General features: G+C 38.5%; 1 protein-coding gene across 1 annotated transcript in view; it reads left to right on the forward strand.

Annotated features, from left to right (window-relative positions):
* LOC134316063 (solute carrier organic anion transporter family member 1C1-like) overlaps positions 1–24,653 on the forward strand; it is a 33,039-nt gene that overhangs the window by 1,641 nt on the left and 6,745 nt on the right. Inside the window, exons 2-14 of the mRNA XM_062996474.1 lie at positions 2,377–2,433; positions 4,702–4,843; positions 6,334–6,466; positions 9,159–9,283; positions 10,422–10,568; positions 13,023–13,121; positions 16,287–16,544; positions 17,895–18,059; positions 20,814–21,009; positions 21,674–21,839; positions 23,259–23,443; positions 23,532–23,596; positions 24,393–24,503. Coding sequence (XP_062852544.1) covers positions 2,383–2,433; positions 4,702–4,843; positions 6,334–6,466; positions 9,159–9,283; positions 10,422–10,568; positions 13,023–13,121; positions 16,287–16,544; positions 17,895–18,059; positions 20,814–21,009; positions 21,674–21,839; positions 23,259–23,443; positions 23,532–23,596; positions 24,393–24,503 — 1,843 coding nt within the window. The 5' untranslated portion in view covers positions 2,377–2,382. The remainder of the gene's footprint in view (positions 1–2,376; positions 2,434–4,701; positions 4,844–6,333; positions 6,467–9,158; positions 9,284–10,421; positions 10,569–13,022; positions 13,122–16,286; positions 16,545–17,894; positions 18,060–20,813; positions 21,010–21,673; positions 21,840–23,258; positions 23,444–23,531; positions 23,597–24,392; positions 24,504–24,653) is intronic.

Genomic DNA, 24,653 nt, shown 5'->3' on the forward strand with positions numbered 1-24,653 from the left:
CTACAGGGCAGCACATTTCTCCAAAATGGGTAGAAATCTTTTAGCATTAATAATGCCGTCAGGGACGTGCAAGTTACTCATATCATGGGCATTAATGCACTCCACTGCGATGAGATCATGACATTCATTACAATCTAAACATTCATTACTAATCTAAAATTAGCAAAATTAGCAAAATCAGCAGCAGTTCTGAACATCACTGACAATTGGCTTTGCAGTGCATGGTAGTCTTGAGTTTGTAGATAGAGCAACAAAAGCTGTAATACCATCATGTATCACATGCTCTAAATCTAAGGGATCAAAGATCGCAGGCGTTTAGTAACGGTTTCTGGCTTTGCCCTTTACACACATTTGTCTGGCTACACTAATCTGTTGGTGATAAAAGCTGTTTATGGTGTTTTTGAGCATTTCATAATGTTCTTTTTTTTTAATTACTCTGTCCCAACTTTTTTTTAAACTTACAGACATTACAGGCATTTATCTAAATGTATGTAATAGGTTTAAATTTTCTGCACTTAGCAGACACTTTTATCGAAAGCGACTCATAGTCTAAGCAAATGAGGGTTAAGGGCCTTGCTCAAGGTCCCAACAGAGGTGACCTGGCAGTGGTGGGGCTTAAACCAGCAACCTTCTGATTACTAGTCCAGCACCCTAACCGCTAGGCTACAACTATCTAGCGGTTATGTTACAGGAATGTAAGAAATGAATGCAATAGTGTATTATAGATAAACATACTGTATGTCAATATTGTATTTACATGCATGTGTTTAATTTTTCATGTGTATAGAGTGTTTCTCTATACATTTTTATTAACCGCTTTAGTTAGATCGGGGTCACGTTGGGACCCTGTTTACCCTGAAATACTGGGCACAAACCAGCAATACAGTAGTGCATAAATCCATCAAAGACATAGCCAATAATAATAATAATAACAATAATAATTATTGTTCGCCCAGTTTTTACTCCGGATGTCCTTTGTTTTTTAGCTGGGCTTTGGACTGGCACTTTACTGCTGTGCCAACCGAATGCTAATAGTAAAAAATAATAAAAATTAAATATTATAAAATACAAAAAACACTGATACAATAATAGTTCCATCATCTGTGTATGATATGTATACATTTAGGTATATAAACATATACTGTATATACATACACTGATCAGCCATAACATTAAAACCACCTCCTTGTGTCTACACTGACTGTCCATTTTATCAGCTCCACTTGCCATATAGAAGCACTTTGTAGTCCTACAATTACTGACTGTACTGTCTGTTACTCTGCATGCTTTGTTAGCCCCCAGGACCACCACAGAGTAGGTAATTTTTAGGTGGTGGATGATTCTCAGCACTGCAGTGACACTGACATGGTGGTGGTGTGTTAGTGTGTGTTGTGCTGGTATGAGTGGATTAGACACAGCAGCGCTGCTGGAGTTTTTAAACACCTCACTGTCACTGCTGGACTAAGAATAGTCCACCAACCAAAAATATATATAGCCAACAGTGCCCCTGTGACCACTGATGAAGGTCTAGAAGATGACCAACTCAAACAGCAGCAATAGATGAGCGATCATCTCTGACTTTACATCTACAAGGTGAGTGGACAGTGAGTGGGCACGGTATTTAAAAACTCCAGCAGCGCTGCTGTGTCTGATCCACTCATACCAGCACAACACACACTAACACACCACCACCATGTCAGTGTTACTGCAGTGCTGAGAATCATCCACCACCCAAATAATACCTGCTCTGTGGTGGTCCTGTGGTCCTGACCATTGAGGAACAGAGTGAAAGAGGGCTAACAAAGCATGCAGAGTAACAGGTGGACTACAGTCAGTAATTGTAGAACTACAAAGTGTTTCTATATGGTAAGTGGAGCTGATTAAATTGACAGTGAGTGTAGAAACAAGGAGGTGGTTTTAATGTTATGGCTGATCAGTGTATATGATATATCTATAATCATGGTGCAGCAGTGCGGTCTCTTTAAGATACAGCTTTTACAGCCTGCATGACTTCAAAACATAAACTTTTAAAAAAGCATCACTCCCCCTCCACACAAACACACACATACACACACAAACAGAATGTTTATTGTCTCTATCATCAAACCAATACCAGGAAAACATTTTCCTGCACACAATCCTCGAATTCTTTGATTTTTTAAACACCCTTCCTCCCGCAGGAAATAGGTGGTGTTCAGTAAAATCCTCTTATAAAACATCCTCAGGGGTCCTTCCCTTTAACTTCTGTTTCTAAAGGTTAAAATAATAGTAGAAAAACAAATGTTTGGACATGTGCACAATGATGCTGGATACAGTAGATACAGGACAGTCGAGGAGGTTTGTTTCATTATCCGCTCTCGTCTCATTCTTCTTCAGGTTACCATGAGTGTGGAGAAGAAAGAACCACGCCAGCCATGCTGCTCCAAACTGAAGGTCAGTCATTTTATCCTGAAAAATAAAACATTACTCAAAACACAAAAAGTTCAGTCACAATAGAATTGTTTTATGGTTATTTAATGCAAAATAAATGTCACAGACTGCAGTAACATTAATTTATCCTCAGTACCTGCTTCACCCTATTTAACAAGGCAAAGGGTCAGATAGAACCCAGAAACATTAGGTTGCAGAATAGCACTACACCCTGGGTTTGTTGCCAGTCTACTGCAGTGCATTTACTTTCTCACTTACTCACCTAGAGTTTTAGATCAGCCAGTCCACTAAGTGGTAAATTTGGAGATGGAAGGAAACCCACTGATTACCCAGAGGAAACCCAGACATCTATCACACCCATCACAACCCTGACCAGGATTAAGCAGTTGCTGCAGAATAAATGTCCGTCTGTCTATCTATCTATCTAGCCGTCCGTCCGCCCATCTATCCATCCATCTCTCTATCTATCTATCCGTCCGTCCGTCCATCTACCTATCTATCTGTCTGTCCGTCCGTCCGTCCATCTATCCATCCATCTATCCATCTCTCTATCTATCCATCCGTCTTCTGTCCATCCGTCCGTCCGTCCATCTTTCTACCTAACAATCTATCTATCCATCCATCTATCTATCTATCTCTCCATACATCCATCCATCAATCCGTCCCTCCATATCATAATAAGTACAAAGGACATTGTTTGTAAATTGTATATAGACAAACCCACTAAAACTACTTATAAACTACTTATATTTATTATTATTATTATTATTATTATTATTATTATTATGTGCTGGGGTGGTGCAGCAGTCTAATATACTACCCCACCCTTGGCCAGTTGGGCATCTAAACAGGCTGAAGGACAATGGATTGGTGCCCTTTCCAGGGTATCCTAATGTATTGCACAGTGAGTCCTGGAACCAGACCCACTGCAAACCTGACCAGGCTAAAGCAAATGATGAGAATAAAAATAATAATAATTTTCCCAATATTCTTTGGAATATAATTTATTTTTAAAATGGGATCCCCAACTCTCTTTTAATTTGTTGTTTGTTCATTTTACTAAGTATTTATTATGGTTTTCTTTTTTAAATGTTTTAGCTAGATTCAGTATCTGAAGTCTAATCTAAAGTTATTTTAGTTTCATTTGTACTTATTATTGTTGTAGAAACAGTTCATTACCATCTACTAAACATTTCTTCACCGCAGTTAGAGACAGTTTAGAGAGTAGTGATGGGAATTATGGCTCTTTGAAGGGAGCCGGATCGTTTGGCTCTGTTCATTTTAAAGAGCCGTTCAAAAAATGGCTCTTCGTTCTTTTTGTTCAGACAGTGGGAGGCATTACTGGGTACTTTGATATTAATATCAATGATGAACAGTCATGCAAATTTTGCTACCTTGCCTTAAATGCAGGTCTAATTCAAACATCACTTAAATGAGAAAAAAAGATTTATTTACAAATTGACAACAAGTGTATTTTAATGACAATAGTTAAACAAAAAATAGTTTTAAATAATTGCAAATAAATGAAGTTTGTATAATCTGTTGTATAACTTGTAGCCAAACTGGGCTTACTATTCAAGTATAAAAAACATTAGAAACACAGAAACAATTTTAGTAAAAACATTTAATGAGCTCTCCTGGGATCGGATATGATCTGAGCCCTCAGTAATTAGACGGGGTTTGTGTTTAGTGATGGGTCATGTACTGGGTTATACAAGCTGTCGATGATTCACAGAGAGGTTGGCATTAAAACTGTGAACATTTTTAATATTTAACTTTAATATTAGTGTATTGCGTTTTAGTGCCATAAAATGTGTGTTCAGAGTCCAAGTCTCACTATCTCATTCACATTTTTAGCATTAAGCTGATTGTTTTATCCAAAGCAACTTACAATTATTAATGAATACAATTCAAGTAATTAAGGGTTAAGGGTCTTGCTCCGTGGCCCAACAGTGGCAACTTGCCAGTGGTGGGGCTTGAACCGGCAACCTTTTACTAGTCCAATATCTTAACCGCTGAACTACGACTGTCCCACATGAAGGCTGTGTGTTTACCTTCTGACAAACAATCATGTAACAGTTTAAAACCAACACAAAAGGAAAAGCTAATTTTTTTTTTGTGATGCAGCAGGAAGGCAAAATTTTACTGACTGAAGCTGAATTCACAATCCAAAACGCATTGAAGAATATCTTTTTCACAGAATGATTAGTAGGATTTTTAATAATGAGCCACTTATGTTTAAACAATTCTACTGATCTTTGTGTGTTTCAGATGTTTCTGGTCTCCTTGTCATTTGTTTACTTCGCCAAAGCGTTTCAGGGCAGTTACATGAAGAGCTCCATCACTCAGATTGAGAGACGCTTTGACATCCCCAGCTCTCTGATAGGATTTATAGATGGAAGCTTTGAAATAGGTGGGAACATGTTCACACTTCAATTTGCATGAGTGTTTTATGATTAAATACTTTTGAAGTAAATATAGTAATGAAAGTGTAAGCCTTAAACTCCAGTGGGTTCTTTGAGATAATCTCATTAAAAAATCTGATTTAGGAAACAATGACAGGCAGATGTTATAACTCATAGGTGTGTAAGGTGTGTAATTATAGACAGTACTTAAATTAGCATTGGATGATGAAATATAATTGTGTTGGATTTACCAGAGTGGTTGATGCTAGACTTGTTCCACTAAATAAAAAGCAGCATACAGCATACATACTAAAACCAATAATAAAATCAAAGAAGAGAAGCTTTAAAATCCTACAAATTCTCAGTGACATCTACATCTCTAAATGTCTATTTAAGTTCAAATTAAAATGTTTTTAATAAATGTTAATTTTTTAATAAATTTCTATACTCAGTTATGTTCACTATATATATATATATATATATGTATATATATATATATATATATATATATATATAATATAATATAGAAATGCAGGACATAATAATTTATAAGACTTCCAAATAGGCTTATATGGAACCTTACATCATGACTAAGAAAAATCCTCATTTCTAATTGGCTGGCAGGTGTGTAATTATATACTGAAATTAGCATTTCTAAAGAAAGTCAAATCAAAAACTATAAATTAATGCAATTATTGATGCTACACTTGTTCCACTAACTAAAAGAGCAGCATACAGCACTAAACTAATAATAAAACTAACACTAAAACTAATAATAATATCAAAGAAAAGAAGCTTTAAAACCCTACAAAAAATCTTAGCCACATTTACATCTTTCAACGTCACTATTTCAGTTAAAATTAGAATAGTTTTTTTATAAATGTATAATTTGTTACTCAGTTATGTTCACAGTTTATGTATTAACCTTTTAATGGTCTCACCAAGAAAATAATGTTTAAAAATATTTACTTTGTTTCTTGGGACTATACCAACAACAAACAATGGATATTTTTACTAGTGCACACAGTATTTTATTATTATGAGCCTTTACCAAACAGTTGAGATCACAAAAATGATGCAACTTTCATTGATGATCTTTCAACTGCTAGGTTCAAGTTTACATATAAGTTAGAAAGGTTGTTTACTTAAAATCATCTACCAATATTTTTTAGTTTAACACATGTCAACTAAGGAGTACATATGGCCCAAACAAGATTATTTAAATACAGCTTATTTTTACCCAAGTATTTAGATTTAGAATAAACGAAATGGTTGAGCAGACCATTTAAAGGTTAAGCTTATGATGCAAATAGTTACTATACCATTTCATTAGCATGTATTGTCACAAAATTATGTCATAAAAATATTATGGGTATTTATATGTAGGGATTGTTTTTTGGCTACTTTTGGGCAGTGTTGTCTAACTATTTTTTTGCTGTATGATTTCTTATCAAAATGCTAATGGTTTTGTTTTAGTGGTCTGGTTTTTTATGTTCAGGTAACCTGTTGGTAATAGCGTTTGTCAGCTACTTTGGAGCGAAGCTTCACAGACCCAAACTCATTGGAGCAGGATGTCTGATCATGGCTATCGGATCCTTCCTCATGGCACTGCCTCACTTATTCCAGGGAAAGTGAGTTCACAGATTACCACACACATGTTATTTATTCATGCAAGAACCCAGAAATGTGTAGGGTTTAATAAATACAAGGGTGGACAAGATCAATAACAGATAATGATCAAGTCACAGAGGTCTGGAGCCACTCTGAGTGGATGTACTGTTCCACAGGAAAGTGTTCATCAACAGAACAAACACTCCAGGGTCAATAACACCGAGTACAGATACAGAGCTGAATAGGAAATTGAACTTTACTAATAAACTGAGAAACCCAGAGACACTTGAGATGAATACATACTTATAATTAGAAATGAAACACTACCAATTAATAAATACAGTAACGATGAAAAAAGGATACTAAAATATAATAAGGGCAGTTGTAGCCTAGCGGTTAAGGTACTTGACTAGTAAGTTTGCTGGCTCAAACCTCACCACTGCCAGCTTGTCACTGTTGGGCCCATGAGCAAGGCCCTTAACCCTCAATTGCATAGACCCTCAAAAGCATCTGCTAAATGCCAAAAATGTTAATGTACATATAATGTCAAAAACTTTACTACTGAGATAAGGGATAGAACAGAGATAAAGCAGAAATACGAGCTGAATGTCGCAATGTGACAGGCTCTCTCTCAGCTGTTAGTGACAAACCGAGCTCTTGGAATCCATTTTTAGTCAGTGAAAGACCAGAGCAAACAGTGCTTGGCTTTATACTTAGTAAATACTGGACAGTGGTAGCTCACTGGTTAAGGTACTGGACCGATTAGAAGGTTGCAGGTTTTAACCTCACATCTGCCAGATTGCCACTGCTGGGCCCTTAAGCAAGGTTCTTAACTGCCACAATTGTACGTCGCTTTAGATAAAAAAACGTCAGCTATATGCCAAAAATGTAAATAAATATTAAAACTGTAAACAAAACACAACTTCTGCCATCTGTCTGTTATGACCGATCAGCCTTAACATTAAAACCACCTCTTTGTCCATTTTATCAGCTCCACTTACCATATAGAAGCACTTTGTAGTTCTACAATTACTGACTGTAGTCCATCTGTTTCTCTGCATGCTTTGTTAGCCCCCTTTCTTGCTGTTCTTCAATGGTCAGGACCCCCACAGGACCACCACAGAGCAGGTATTGTTTAGGTGGTGGATCATTCTCAGCACTGCAGTGACACTGACATTATGGTGGTGGTGTGTTAGTGTGTGTTGTGCTGGTATGAGCAGATAAGACACAGCAGCGCTGCTGGAGTTTTTAAACACCTCACTGTCACTGCTGGACTGAGAATAGTCCACCAACCAAAAATATCCAGCCAACAGCGCCCCGTGGGCAGCGTCCTGTGACCACTGATGAAGATCTAGAAGATGACCAACTCAAACAGCAGCAATAGATGAGCGATCATCTCTGACTTTACATCTACAAGGTGGACCAACTAGGTAGGAGTGTCTAATAGAGAGGACAGTGAGTGGGTGAGTTTTTAAAAACTCCAGCAGCGCTGCTGTGTCTCATTCACTCATACCAGCACAACACACACTAACACACCACCACCATGTCAGTGTCACTGCAGTGCTGAGAATGATCCAGCACCTAAATAATACCTGCTCTGTGGTGGTCCTGTGGGGGTCCTGACCATTGAAGAATAGAGTGAAAACAGGCTAAAAAAGTATGTAGAGAAACATATGGACTACAGTCAGTAATTGTAGAACTACAAAGTGCTTCTATATGGTAAGTGGAGCTGATGAAATGGACAGTGAGTGTAGAAACAAGGAAGTGGTTTTAATGTTGTGGCTGATCAATTCAAGACTTAAGCTTGTTATTCATTATGTTTAATGTTGTGATCTGATACAATCTCCTGCCTTCTTGTGTGTACGTACACAAGAAATGTTGTCAAGACATACACAAGAAAGCTTTGAAGATTGGATGCATTTATAGTAACACACAGGGGTCAAAAGTGTTTATTTTTAAAGACAAAAACGGCTGCAGGTGTAGCCGCGCAATGTGCAGGATGCTTAACCAAGGTAGAACAATACTGTGTCTGAAATGGTACAAACAAGGAAAATAAAAGTGGTGGCCAAAATAACAGAAACAACCAAAGGAACGAAGGAAAGACACAAAAACATTAGCAGCCCACAATGGAGAAAGTGGACAGAAAATAAATCGAAAGCTGCTAATTTTTCATTGCTTATCCAATCAGGGTCGCAGGGGGGTGCTGGAGCCTATCCCAGCTTTTCAGTGGGTGCAAGGCACACAGTAACACCCTGGATGGGGAGCCAGTCCATCGCAGGGCAGACACACACACACACACACATACACACACCCATTCACCTATGGGGCAATTCAGTGTCTCCAATTAACCTGACTGCATGTCTTTGGACTGTGGGAGGAAACCGGAGCTCCCGGAAGAAACCCACACAGGGAGAACATGCAAACTCTGCACAGAAATGACCCTGACCGCCCCACCTGGGGGTAAAACCCAGGACCTCCCTGCTGTGAGGCGACAGTGCTTCCCACCGAGCCACCATGCCACACCAGGACCCAAACTGTGGGATTTGTGGGATTTTATACACCTGTTAGCAATGAGTGTGGCTAAAACACCTGAACTTAAAAATATAAAAGACGTCCAGACACTTTTGTGCATATACTGCATTTTAGTAAAGTGTTGAGCCTAACAAATGCTCCTATTAGACAATGATCCAGCAATATTGTGTCTTTGCACAGGTACAAGTATGAGACGACGATCACACATTTCTCAGAGACCAATGACACTGAGTCTATTCTGCCATGTCTTCCCGTTGGGAGCCACGCACACGGGGACGAACCGCTCACCGCAGAGAGTCGGGCTGGTAAGTGACAGCAAACTGACCAATCAGAACACATCAGTGTTCAATATTTTATAATCATAAGTATTGTAAGGTAAATATTTAACATTGGTACTGATAATGATTACTGTCTGAAATATTCTGATGTACCTTTCATTACCCAAAAGTATTTAAACTCCCCTTCTTATTACTCACTCACTCACTTTCTTAGTTGCTTATCCAATTAGGGTCACGGGGGGTGCTAGAGCCTATGCCAGCTTTTCAATAGGCGCAAGGCACACAGTAACACCCCGGACGGGGCGCCAGTCCATCGCAGGGCAGACACACATACACACACACACACATAAACACACCTATTCACCTATAGGGCAATTCAGTGTCTCTAATTAACCTAACTGCATGTTTTTAGACTGTGGGAGGAAACTGGGGCTCCCGGAGGAAACCCACGCAGACATGGGGAGAACATGCAAACTCCGCACAGAAAGAACCTGGACCGCCGAATTAACGCCATAACCTGAACCTGGATCAAACCCATAAATCATACAGCCATAAAATCATTATAAAGCAAAGCAAATTATTATTAGACCCTGCTGCAAGAGAAATACGTGATCAGGAAAGCAAAGACTCTTAGTCATGTTCCGAAATCTTATTATGTTGTTATGTTCATGGATTTAGTGTCTAGGCAGTGTAAGTTGTAGTGGAAACATTCTGGCCCCATAACCCAGAGGTCGATGGGTCGAAATCATCCTCTGCTAACTAAGCTTTGGGACAGTGATAGCCTAGATAGTAGGTACAGCTTTAGACCATCAATTAAAAGGTTGTGGTTTCAATGTCTCTGCCATATAGCCATAGTTGTGTCCTTGAGCACGGCCCTTAACCCTCTCTGATCCAGGGGTGCTGTACAATGGCTGACCCTAGGTTCTAAATCCAGCTTTCAAATGAGCTGGGATACAGGGGGAAAATAATTTCACTGTATTTCACACATGTATCTTTATATATGACAAGTAAAGGCATTCATTTCTGTTCTGTTAAGGCCAACCATTATCATAATAAATACTCATAGTACAAATTCTGTATCCAGAAAAATGTGATGCTGATATTTGATATCTGCTCTCATTCAGTCCTGTCTATATTTGTCTAAATGTGATCTTTGCTCTTGCAGAGTGTGAGAAAGCAGCAGGATCCTCCTTGTGGGTCTATGTATTCTTAGGTAACATGCTGCGAGGCATTGGGGAAACTCCGGTCATGCCGCTAGGACTGTCCTACCTGGATGACTTTGCCAAAGAGGAGAACACAGCTTTGTACCTAGGTAAAAAAATGCACATTTCTACAAGAGTCACATGCAAATAATTTCTCTCATTTAAAGTGAGAGTAGCACTGGAATTTTGCTACACAGAGCTTGTGAAGATACAGTGGTACCTTTCCTCCCACAGTCCAAAGACATGCAAGTGAGGTGAATTGGAGATACAAAATTGTCCATGACTGTGTTTTATGTTCACGCTTGTGAACTGATGAGTCTTGTGTAACGAGTAACTACCTGTTCTGTCATGAATGTAACCAAAGTGTAAAACATGATGTTAAAATCCTAATAAAACAAACAAACAGTGGTACCTTGTAACTCAACATCCCCTAAACTCAAAATCTTTGAAACTCAATGCCCTACGTCGAGAAATTTGTACCCTTAAACTCAACGTATTCAGTTTGTTTTGAAAAAATTTATTTAATTTCAAATTAACAATGAACAGCCACTTCATTTCACTTCAAATCCAGCCATAGGATTTTCCTCCTGTTTCACTTTCAAACTGCTCGGGGTTCTGAGAAATTGTAAGAATCAGTTTTTTATTTCAGTGTTTTTATATTATATTTGTTATTTTCAGTGTATGAGTAAGTGTCAAAAACAACCCCTTTATTTTACATAAGCCTAAAATATATGCAAGTCCATGGGAACGCATTAACAGGTTTCCCATGCATCCTTATGGGAAAAAAATACCTTGAAACTCAACGTCTTTTAAACTCGACGCCACTCCCAGAACCAATTGATGTTGAGTTTCAAGGTACCACTGTATTTTGTACTAAAACTTCAATAACCTTTCATTTCAATTCACCTTTAAATTGTGGGTTGAATCATTAAGAAATCCATAAATTTGCACTTGCAGAGAAGTATCAATTTTCAAACTGATACTACATGTGTGACAGGATGGTTTGGGGTAAGTCACCACCAAGTTGATTTTGGACCCAAGTGCAGTGGCTGAACAGAATTAAAACAGAAGACGGCAAGAGAACTGTCACACAAACTGGGTGACTCGAAAGACAACAATAAAACAAAACAAAACAATAACACTTATCGGTTCAAATTTATAATTTGCTTGGAATTATTAGACTTTAAAAATGTAACTAAATCTGATTTGTACTTTTTCATCCAAAAGCACCTATTATATTCAAAATTATTTCCTTTTTAAGTTAAACACATAAATATCACTTCAGTACAGAAATCTCCTTTACCGACTGTCTCCATGTAAAACAAAGACTCAGCACTGAGCTGAATTCAGATCCAGCTTATGAAGTGTTAAATTCACATGTGGGGCTTTGGCGCTAATGAGCGTGCAAGTTTCTTTTTGAACTGCTACTGTTAATTGTTCTGTGCACCCCTCTGCTGGCCTCGGCTGATTCTTTTCGACGTGGCACAAAAGTGCAGTTGCTCTTAAAATGCCCTCTCCAGGTGAACACGTGAGACGCATAAATAACAGAGCCAAAGTCCAAGCTTACTGTTTTGGTGAAGCATCTGGCTGATCTGATAATGCCAACTAAGTAAATCAGCCGATGCTGTTGACGATGGATTGTCAGAGGTTATGGTAGCAGGTTATGAACTGTAATTGTGTCATAATTCTTTCATGTCAGATGTTATTACACTGCTTATGTCATGTGGAGGAAAGGTTATCATTGTTATTGTATTAAATAGGTAAACTATAGCACACAGCTACTTGGCTTGTAGACTGCTAATGTTAATGACAACATAAAAACAGAAAAAGCTGTATATAGAACAGGCCCTTCTGCTTTATGACTTGGCAGGGGACCATGAATTACAGTATCATGCCCACCTCTCATACCACTAATAGTTAGCATAGGAATGGAGGTGCAGATTACTGACAGGTTCCTCAAATTGGCAGTCATTGCGCCTCATTATGCATTAATTCCCTGCAGTTTAGGGTGTCTCTTTAAAATCCAAATCTCTAAATTTAACATGTGTGGTGTTCCATCTGGTGCCTCTGTAGCAAGGCACACTTGGCCAAAATGACAACAGGTTTAAAATGTAATTATTTATTTGCCCTGTAAGCAGTTTTTGAGCCGGCCCTTGTGTGGAACTGACATCCACAATATAAAAATTCAATGCATTATTATTATTTACATTCACTGACATTTTGGGTGAAGTTTTATTAGCCCAAAGGCAGTCTGGGAAATATAGAAAAGCACTGCTTAAATACTACGTCGGTATAAAACATGTCTAGATGAGGTTGTGTTGTGAAAATGATATATTACTCTAAAAAAATGCTGGTTCAGCCATGAGTGCCACACAACTGGTCCTGGTCCCTATGAAAAAGAGGCACCACCTACATGCAGTTGATTATTTTTTTTAATATAAAGATCTATTTATAGTTCTTAATTTCACGTGTTTTATAACATATATAGCATTTATTTACATGTGTTTTGTAACAGAATGTTTGGTTCGATAATGACCCATGCCCTTCTTTCTTTGTAAACACAGCCTGCATACAGACAGTTGGAATTCTGGGACCTATGTTTGGATTCATGCTCGGCTCGTTCTGTGCCAAAATCTACGTGGACATTGGAGCTGTCGACTTAGGTAACTACTGTCCTATATAGTAAGAGTGGGTCAAAATGTATACACACTTTAACAAAAAAAAAACCTGTATAAAAGTAGTACTACCAAATTTATGCATGCAATAAAGGGGTGAATATATGTTACCTTTGAATTCTACGATTATAACAGCTGCTTAAAATTATTACCATAACTGTCCAGGCACTTCTGATTATGGTGAACTACTGCTTGAGCAACGCTGCCCAAAGTGACCAGTGTAATTGCTGCACATGCCACTTTTAATTTCTTCCTGAAGCGCCACCAGTGTAGCTGGTCTTCTATGATACATCACATCTTTTGGCATAATATCATAATACATTTTGCTACCATAATTCAATTCAACTTTGACAAAGTTCATAGACAAGATCTTTTAAAGTGTGTATATGTTTTTAGCCCCCTCTGTTTAAACCTGTTTGTGGACCTGTAAAATCTTCTAACTATTAAGTGAGGGAAAAGCAAATTCTAAATCATGGTTCATCATGCACCAGTTCAACAAGATGCACCCGTTTAAATCTTGTGATAAACTTTTCCAGAACAGTGGAGGCTGTTAGTGGCATAGAAGGGGTCAACATCATTAAATGGGATGCCCAATAAGCTCATTGTCAACTGTCTACAATTAGATCTTGGGCTCAGACTTGTCATAAAGTCAAATACTTTGTAAAATTAGAAAAAACAACTGAACAAGAACCTGCTGACAAGGTTTAAATTAGGCATGGGTTTTCCTTTCTTGCATCTCTTGATGATAACTGTAGTGCGAATGGTGCGAAATGAGACTTAGATTAGTATCTGTCCTTCAGCTTAACGTTCACAAGCACATTCTGCATTTGAACAGACTTTTAGATATAATTAAAAACATTAAACATAACATAAAAGTGTTAATATCCTTCAGCCTAAGCCTAAATCATGGAAGAGTTCTTGTGCTGTTCCCATACCAAGGACTGCACACCCCATTATTTATTTAATATTTATTTTTTAGATAGAAAAAGACAGGAAGCACTGTGAAGATCATGTTCTTTGATCTATTTAGTGCTTTCGACACCATCACGCCCACTCTTCTGAGGGGAAAGGTGGAAGATGAAGAGGTGGACCATCTCACCACATGGACTATAGACTACCTCACAAACAGACCATGGTTAACAAAGCGTTAATATCATTCAGCCTAAGCATGAATCAGGAGAGGGTTCATGTGTAGTTCACATTGCTACAGACCAGTGGCACTAACCTCTCACCTGATGAAAGACATGGAATGGCTTGTTCGTGGCTTTCTTCACCCACTGATAAGAAGCAGCAATGGATCTGCTGCAATTTGCTTACCAGCCAGACATCAGGGTGGATAACACAATCATCTATCTTCCTCAAAGATCCCTCTCTCATCTGGAAAAGACAGGAAGCACTGTAAGGATCATGTTGTTTGATCTTTTTAATGCTTTCGACACTATCACGCCCACTCTTCTGAGGACTCAGAGTGGACCACCATCTCACCACATGGACTATGGACTACCTCACAAACAGACCACATTATGTGCAGCTCTGGGCGGTTCCTTCAGAGACGGGCTCTTTCACCTGGATTGTTTCTATCTTATCTTATCTGGCTTAAGACATTTTGAAGGTGTCGGCAAGATTATATTGCACATACAAGCTCACTGTAGATCACAGTGAACATTTTAAAAGATAATCAACACTGTAGTGTTAAATTACTCAAATTCTTTGTTGTAATCACTTAATGTGGAATTATAACTAGGGCTGTCACACGATAAAAATTTGTAATCGAGATTAATTGACTGCAAAAATAACTAAACAAAATGTATGGTATGTTATGTTAAACAAAAGTTATGCACATTTTTATTGCAAGAACATGTTTACCAATAAAAAATTAATACAATTACGATAAAATTATTAAACCTAAATTATCTATAGAAAGCCAGCCAATGTCTATATAGAGTTGTTACCAGCTACCCTTCGCTCAGGGTACTAATATAAACCATTTCTAGATACAACACGTACAGCCCCGGTTCTGGATTGCATAGCTTGGGGGGGCAGTGAGAATATATGGCGGGGCAAACCCCAGCGCCCCCATAGCGCCGGCCCTGCTTGTGTTACTTTAGTTTCGGATTCGAACCAAGGGCGGAAAAAATATGCGCGATGCGCTCTGCTCACTGCACACACATGGCGTTACTAAGACTAAAAATGAACACTACTTAAAATAATAACCAAACGCTTCCTAATTCCCACAAAAGAGTCAGAAACCGCTCGCCCTGTTAATTAAGGGATAATTAAAAAAAATTTGCCTTTGCTTGCGTTGCGCTTGTGGGGGAGGGGGGCATCTACAGTCCATTGCAATCCATTTAACACCAGTATTTGTAATGTTCCAGTCCAATGTACAGTCCATGAGCTTTCCATTCAAATCCATCTGAAAAAAAGTTAGCTAATTTTGCCTGCAACGCGTATTCGTACACTCAGACGCCTGACGAGACAAATCCGTGCTTTGACCAAAGATGATATTAAAGTGTCAATTAATAACTGTAATTTTGTCTGGTGATGATCTCATGGTTTTTGAAAACAAACATTTTCGCGATATGTAGCAGCAGCAGCTCGAGTAATTTGTAACTCACGACCGCAAACTGAAAAAGAGCCGTGTTATCGTTATACAGTATAAACACAATGTTGCTGTGTTAAAGCAGTGCAAATTACCACCGTGACGAATGTTTAAAGTGGCACAAACATAGCCCAAAAAACACAGTTTGATTAAAAATGTTTTTAATCGTGATTAAAATTGTAACGCATTAATTACTGCGATTAATGATAGCCCTAATTTTAACCCTTTTTTTATAGGCCATTTAACCAGATTTTTCACTTTCCACTTTGCTGTGCTTTTACAAATCACTGATTTTAAAAGTTTAAAATGTTATATCACACGACAGCTGTCAATGTGCAGGGTGCACCACAACCTTCATTATAATTACGCAGTTACTGATTATGAAATAATGAATTAAAACAGCAGCGCTGCAGTGCAGTACAGGTAGCCACAAAAAAGTATAGAGTTACCCACAAGAGTGAAATATTGACCATGTTCTTATTTGTGACACCATGTGATACTACATTTTATCTGTATGTACCTTCTGAGAACCAGGTAATTTGTTTAATCCCCAGACACCATCTCTATTAACCACAGAGACACACGCTGGGTGGGCGCATGGTGGCTTGGCTTTCTGGCCACTGGAGCTGTAATGTTGCTGGCCGGGATCCCGTTCTGGTTCCTGCCCAGATCGTTGCCCAAGCAGGGAGAGGAGAATAAGAATGATCAGGATGTCCAGCAGGGCGAGCAGGATGCTTTTATTCCTTCAGAAGTTAAAAGCAGCACACCGACTGAAAAATCTGCACCTGTCAGTATGGTTGCTCTGGCAAAAGGTACTTTTACTACCAGTCTACATGTCTTTGTTAGGGTTGGTTAACCATACAATGTACTTATGAACTAAAAATGTGAATTAACCAACTTTAAGACTATTTAAATTAATTTTGGCATAATATTTATGGTCTCACTTTTTATTGGGTGCTTTTTAAATCACAATGTAAGGATAATGTGGGGCAGATGATGGATGGATGGATGGATGGATGGATCATATTGTAAGTATAATGTAAAATGTAAATGTAATGTGGGGCAGATAGATCTATCGATCCATGATTTGAATCCACAACTCTCTAGCTGGTAAACCACAGCTTTACCTACTAGTCTACGACTGACCCTAAATTTAATATATACTTAAAAAACATAAAACAAAAATATAAAAACACAAAATTAAATAATACTCAATAGTTTATTGGTAGGGTGGCACGGTGGCTCAGTGGGTAGCACTGTTGCCTCACAACAAGAAGGTCCTGGGTTTGATCCGGGGCGGTCCGGGTCCTTTCTGTGCGGAGTTAGCATGTTCTCCCCGTGTCTGTGTGGGTTTCCTACGGGAGCTCCGGTTTTCTCCAACAGTCCAAAAACATGCAGTCAAGTTAACTGGAGACACTGAATTGCCCTATAGGTGAATTAGATTAGATTAGATTAGATTAGATTCGATTCAACTTTGTCATTGTGCAATGTACATGTACAGAGCCAACGAAATGCAGAATCATCTTACAAGAAGTGAAAGATAGAGATTATTTACATATAATACAGTAAAAAGTGCAGTAGTGACCAGATAAGTAAAAATGAAGGTGCATACATTAAAAACAGTAAACAGATAATGATTGTACAGAGTATAGACTACTATATAATTACAAGGTGACTACGGTAGCTAAATCACTTAACTACAAGGGCTATAAGGGAATGGGTGTATGTGTGTGTGTGTCTGCCCTGCGATGGACTGAAAAGCTGGGATAGGCTCCAGCACCCCTTCGCGACCCTAATTAGATAAGCGGTTAAGACAGTGAGTGAGTGAGTGGGTTTATTGGTTAAAGTTAGTGACCTCTGCTGTAGATGAATGAATGAATAAATTATATAATATAAATGTGTAGATGGGTGAATCAACTATTCTAAGTTGCTCCTAGTGAATAAGTTTTAATTATTGATGATGATGATGTGTGTGGTGCCCTGTAATAGTCTGGTATCCTGTTTATGGTGTAATCCAGCCTAATGCTTAGTGTTTCCAGCACTGGCTCCAGACTACTGAAAATCGTTTTAACGTGCAGCTAGTGCAATATTAATGCAATATAATTAATGATACTGTGTGCTATTGTACTATAGATGTTGACCCACTATTTTATTTGCTATAGATTTCCTGCCGTCATTGAGAAGACTGTTCAGCGACCCAATTTACCTGCTCATCATCCTCGCCGGTCTGATTCAGGTCAGCGGCTTCATCGGCATGATCACTTTTAAGCCCAAGTACATGGAACAGGTTTATGGCCAGTCTCCATCTAAGGTCATTTTCTTGATAGGTAAATGATTACTGTTACTGCTCTGCTGATCAGACATGAATCAGCACTAATGTTTTTTCTGTAGCTGAACTGAAAACAGTGTTTGTCATGTCTTAATATTCTGCTGTTTTTCTTATCTCTGCACATTGTACATATAAAAAAAAAAAAAAAAAAACACTTGTTAGTATGTGAGGCAACAGTTACTACAATCACTATATGTAAACGTATAATAAACAATATAGCGGCAACATGAACAATACATCAGGCAAAGTGTGCAATGAAGATGTGCAGTACAGTACACTGACAGAATTTAAGTAAAAAATAGAAAAGGTATATTATAAATAAACATAGAATAAAATAGACAATATAGCAGCGACATGAACAGGACAGCATCAAAGTGTGCAATAAATGTGTACAGTACGGTACACTGACAGATTTCAAGTAATAAAAAAAAAAAAAGCACATAGTAGCGCTCACCCAGTGGTGGATTTGAACCCAGCACCCATGCGCACCACACAGGTGCCTTTACTGAGTGAGCCACCAGATTATTTATAAGTAGGACCCAAATGCTTAGTAGTCTGATTGTGAAACCAGATAATTAACTTGAAAAAACAAAAGACTCCCTGAGTGGGGCTTGAACCCAGGTCATTGTGGCACCAAGTGAAGGCTCTAACACTCAGCCAAACCAGCTTTGTTGATAGGACTTGACTCAGGTGGGTTAGAATGCAATAAGATCAAACAGGTACAAAAGAAAATACAAAAACCACCCGTTTTAGGGAAATGTTTGAGTGGGAAAAACAGAGAACAAAGGACTGCCAGGGGAAACACTGCTCACCTCAAAATTTATGTATTATAACAAAAAGCTTTCCCAACACAAAAGTAGAACTATATTTCTTTTCTTTTTCTTTTCTTTTCTTTCTTTTGCAAGAGAGAGAGAAACTTGACACAAGAGAAAAATGAGAGTGAAAGCTCGCAGTCCTCTACCCGGGTTACCGGCTGTGTGTGTTTGCTCGCTTGAGACAAAAACCCAGCAATGTCTGATTGCTTCTCTGCCTCTTTATAGGCCTGTGCACAGGTGTTGTGCATCAGGCCTGATTGCCAGTTTGCTGTTGACCCCTGGTGGCTGGAGTCTGCCTAGCCCCAAGGCCACCCCTTACACAGAAAGGAAAAAAGTGCAATAGAGATTATTTAAAAGTAAATAAGTGTGCAATAACTGTATAAGGGGAAAATTGCGGGAAGCACGTGTAAAAACTGTGTGCATTTATTAAAACAAAGGGATGTGGGAGTAGTCCTTGTTTAGTATGCTGATGGCCTACTCATCATTCATATTCATTATTATATTATTATTATACAGTATATTGTTATATTATATTATAGTATATCATTATAATTATATATTATTATTATGTATTATTATTATTATTATATTATATTTTATTATTATATTACATTCATATTCATATTTAGTATGATTGTGCTCCTGTTTACAAAGCAAGGTCCATAAAACAATATCTGCTGAGTTTGGTAAGAAGGATCTCTAGTGGTCTACACAGTGCCATTCAAACTCACTGGGCATCTTGAAAGAACATTGAAATTTTGGTGGAGAAAGTCAAGGTCTTTTTGTATGACATTCTCATTTGTGATTGGATCTAAGATCTTAGTGGTGGTGATCTAGCAAACTGTTTTTTTCTGCATTTCCTAGCTTGTTTGGAAGCTGCGGTCAAAGGGCAGAGTTAGCCATAGTATGATATCCATGAAACCCAAATGGTTAAGAGCTTTACTCAAGGGCCCAACAGTGGCTGCTAGGCACATTGTATAAAAGCACATTGTTTAATATAATGAGCTCTGACTTGCTTCTTATTGTTAAGAATAACTAATGTCTGCTATTTATTTAACCCTTGTGTGGTAACTCGTTTTCAATGTTTACCAATTATTATTATTTTAACCTCAGACTCCTTGCCTTCGGCTCATTTTGTGTGAAGAACATATAAAATAACAAGTTTTTAATGAGTTCACACAGTACACTGTACACCCCCCACACATTTATATTACATATGTGGTGTTCAGTTCCACTAGACCCGCAGATATTAAAGATAAAATAAGATAAGATAAGATAGCCTTTTATAATCCCACGGGGGGGGATTTGCAAAGTTACAGCAGCTTTCAAGATTATAAAAATAAAAACAATACAAAGTGTTTACACGTATTTACACATATATTAAAAAAGTAGAAAAGTAAGAATATGTAAAAAGAATTACAAAAATATAAACAGTCTTATATAAAGTGTGTGCCTTTACTCACTTACATGTCCTGCTGTAAGTCTGTGTGTCTCTGTGTGTAAGAGAGACAGACAGAGTTGCAGACAGAGAGAGAGGCAGACAGACAGAAAGACAGGCAGAAAGAGAGAAACAGACAGAGACACACACAGAAAGAAAGACAGACAGAGAGAAACAGACAGACAGACAGAGACAGACAGGAAGGCAAGCAGTCAGAGAGAGAGCGACAGACATACAGAGAGATATACTGATACAGACAGAGAGACAGATAAAGAAAGAAACAGACAGACAAACACAGCATACATGCATCAAATGAATGTTGATGTGTGAGCTTGAGTGTCAGCTTTAATGTGTGTAAACAATGATATTTTCGGTTTATCTTTTATCTGTAGTATTATTTATGTAGTATAATGTTATAATTTGACTTAATACTTTGTTAGAGTTTCTGTTGTCATTTTTATTTGAAATTCAAACTTAATTGTTTTTCCTTTTCTGACAGGCATCATGAATCTACCTGCTGTAGCACTGGGAGTCATCAGTGGTGGGTTTGTAATGAAGAGGTTTAAACTGAGCATTACTGGAGCAGCTAAAATCACCATCTCATCCTCGGCCCTTTCTTTCTGCCTCCTGCTAAGCCAGTACTTCCTGCACTGTGGAAACACTCAGGTGGCCGGGCTCACCATGTCCTATCAGGGGTAAATATACACATACACATGAGTATAAGTGTGGGTGGACCACCTAAACACACCATGAATTAGAAGCTACTGCAACACATTGCAGGGCTGACACACGTACACACACATATTCACCTATAGGGCAAATCAGTGTCTCCAATTAATCCGACTGCATGTTTTTGGACTGTGGAAGGAAACCCAAGCAGACACAGGTAGAACATGCAAACTCCACACAGAAAGGACCCGGACCGGCCTGCCTGGGGATCGAACCCAGGACCTTCTTGCTGTGAGGCGACAGCACTGACCTGACAAAATATAAATGCCATAAAACCCTATTAAAATGTAAATTCCAAAAAGTTCTGAATAAAGTGGTAAATAATCTTTTTTTAAACCATTTTTGCCATATTTTGTATATTTATTGTTTTATTTTTCCAGTGCACTTCTAGGTGTTTTCTAATATGCTGTTAATTTTAATTATCTTACATCCCTTTTACCCTAAACACATCACAACATTTTAAACCACCACCACCACCACCAATAAACCCCATTGGTCATTTGATCTCTCTCACTTTTTAATGGAAAGAGAAAAGCATTTTAGGTTATCGTATCAATTGTTGTTATTCTTTGATGCTTTTCTCTTTGATGATTTTAACTTGGATGCTTTTGACTTTGATCTCTTTGACAGTAAGCCGGAAGTTTCCTTCCAGCAGCAGAGTTTATTGTCCCAGTGTAACACTGGCTGCTCCTGCTCTTTGAAGCACTGGGATCCAGTATGTTTTCCTAATGGCGTTACATATGCCACACCATGCCTCGCAGGCTGCCGAAGCTCATCTGGGTTGGGCAAAGAAATGGTAAGCCATGTGTACATGTTATAAAATGAAATAAAAAGAAATATATGTGTGGTGTTTTTAATTCAGTTTTAGTTCAAACTTCACTAAACTTTTTCCAAGCTGCAGCATATAACTTTATAAACTTAATATTTATAAACGCATCTGGTTGAAATGTAAAATAGCAAAGAACAGGAAACAAAAGATTATAACATCAGTTTAAGTGTGTTTTCTTTGCTAATATAGGCAAATCTAATATTTGAGGTGGCAAGTCAAGCTAGCTCAGTTTAGAGGTGCTGCATGTCACCCGTGCAAACATCTCATATTTAAAAGAGCAGCAGGGCAGACCTACAAAGTTTTTACATAAATAACAAATATTGTGGCTCCCAGGTGGCACAGCAGGATATTCCGCCAACACACCAGCGCTGGGATTCTGAACTCCTCGGTTTGAAACTCGATGTTGGCACAGGTCAGCTGATCGCCATCTAGCAGGCATAATTGGCAGTGCCTGCAGCAGACACGTTTCTGCTAGGGTGAGATGACCAGACTATCTGGGTGTGTAAGGACCCTGATTAGCAGCTAGAGTGGCACCTATGCAAAAGGCATGGGTGAAAAAGGATTCAGCTAAGGGCTGCGCACCGGTTGGAGGAGGCAGCAATATACTCACCTCGACTGCAATCAGGGATCCATCAGCAGCAGAAGACAAATTGACAACGCTAAATTGAGAGAAAATGCATAAATACAATAGAAAAAAATAAAATACAAATATTGGCTATCAACTTTACAATTTTTAGATAGAATACAATAGAATCTCTTGTCACTTTACACAGGTACAATTAAATTTTGTATGCTTTCCAGTAGAGGTAGTTGCAGCACTGGAGAAAAATAGTAGCAGTAAAAATCACAAAAAAAAATATTTACACTGAAAAAATAAAAAACAATAAAAAACTTTTCACTCTGCATAAGTAAATGTTAGGTATTTATAGAGTAAAACAAACTTAATACGCTTACTAGTTCAGTAAAACAACTAGCATTACTTTTAAAAAACTATAGGCCCTGTGTTTTCTTTTACTATTCATGCTGCCTCCTACCTCAGCAGGAGTCAATATTGTAGCAGTAATGAGGAGAGGCTTAATCTGACCTTCTTTTCCTCTGACAGGGCCAGTTGTGTCTGTTGAGCACTAGTCCAGGCTAGCAGCACTGCTGAAACTCAAACTTAAATGCTTGAACTGTTCCCACTGTTAAATTAGCATGTTAGGCTGCTGTGCCACATTGCAAGAACATCATATTCTAAAAATTTTTTTTCCATCATGCATTTTGTCTAGAGCTTTAATGTCTCTCAGAACAGTACATGTTTACAGTACTGGATCACTCTACAGTGTAGCATATAATTAGTTTATAGTTTATTATGCATACTTTAGTGTGTCTCTCTTTTCCTTTAAGGTCTTTCACAACTGCTCATGTGTTGCCGAGGCTGCCCTGCCCGCCACGAACATGTCTGCAGTGTTGGGTCAGTGCCCACGTGATAACAGCTGTGATCGCATGTTTAAGATTTACATGGCCATGTCAGTACTGGGTGCATTTATCTCAGCATGTGGAGCCACTCCGGGATACATCATCCTTCTCAGGTACAGTCCTCACAAAAAGCTGATGCCTTTACTGTCAGTATTAGCAGATTTCTATAAAAATAATCTTCTTAACTTCCTTTTTATACAGATCAATCCAGCCAGATCTGAAGTCTCTGGCTCTTGGAATGCAGACGCTGATAGTTAGGACTCTGGGTGAGATAAATGCACTTGTACACTGATCAGCTATAACATTAAAACCACCTCCTTGTTTCTGCACTCACTGTCCATTTTATCAGCTCCATTTACCATATAGAAGCACTTTGTAATGCTACAATTACTGACTGTAGTCCATCTGTTTCTCTACATACTTTTTTAGCCTGCTTTCACCCTGTTTTTCAATGGTCAGGACCCCCACAGGACCACCACAGAGCAGGTATTATTTGGGTGGTGGATGATTCTCAGCACTGCAGTGACACTGACATGGTGGTGGTGTGTTAGTGTGTGTTGTGCTGATATGAGTACATCAGACACAGCAGCACTGCTGGAGTTTTTAAACACTGTGTCTACTTACTGTCCACTCTATTAGACACTCCTACCTAGTTGGTCCACCTTGTAGATGTAAAGTCAGAGACGATCGCTCATCTATTGCTGCTGTTTGAGTTGGTCATCTACTAGACCTTCATCAGCGGTCAGAGGACGCTGGCAGCGGGGCGCTGTTGGCTGGATATTTTTGGTTGGTGGACTATTCTTAGTCCAGCAGTGACAGTGAGTTGTTTAAAAACTCCATCAGCATTGCTGTGTCTGATCCACTCATACCAGCACAACACACACTAACACACCACCACCATGTCATTGTCACTGCAGTGCTGAGAATGATCCACCACCCAAATAATACCTGCTCTGTAGTGGTCCTGTGAGAGTCCTGACCATTGAAGAACAGGGTGAAAGCAGGCTAACTAATAAGGAACCCCCTCCTTTGTGAAATGATTGAATTATGGGACTTTTTCAGGTGGAATTCCTCCTCCAATTTATTTCGGAGCCTTGATTGATAGGACGTGTTTGAAATGGGGAACAAAGCGATGTGGGGGACAAGGAGCATGTCGACTCTATAACGCTGATGCTTTCAGGTAAATACTTGCATACTTAAAGTTTTTATAATTATAATTATAATTTGTAAATTGTTGCTCTTAAATTTAAGTCAAATCTGTGCTGACAGTTCTTTCAACATGTAATTAATATCATATGTCACAACATAATATTATATTATTGT

Source organism: Trichomycterus rosablanca, chromosome 1, assembly GCF_030014385.1.
Source record: "Trichomycterus rosablanca isolate fTriRos1 chromosome 1, fTriRos1.hap1, whole genome shotgun sequence".
Taxonomy (NCBI): domain Eukaryota; kingdom Metazoa; phylum Chordata; class Actinopteri; order Siluriformes; family Trichomycteridae; genus Trichomycterus; species Trichomycterus rosablanca.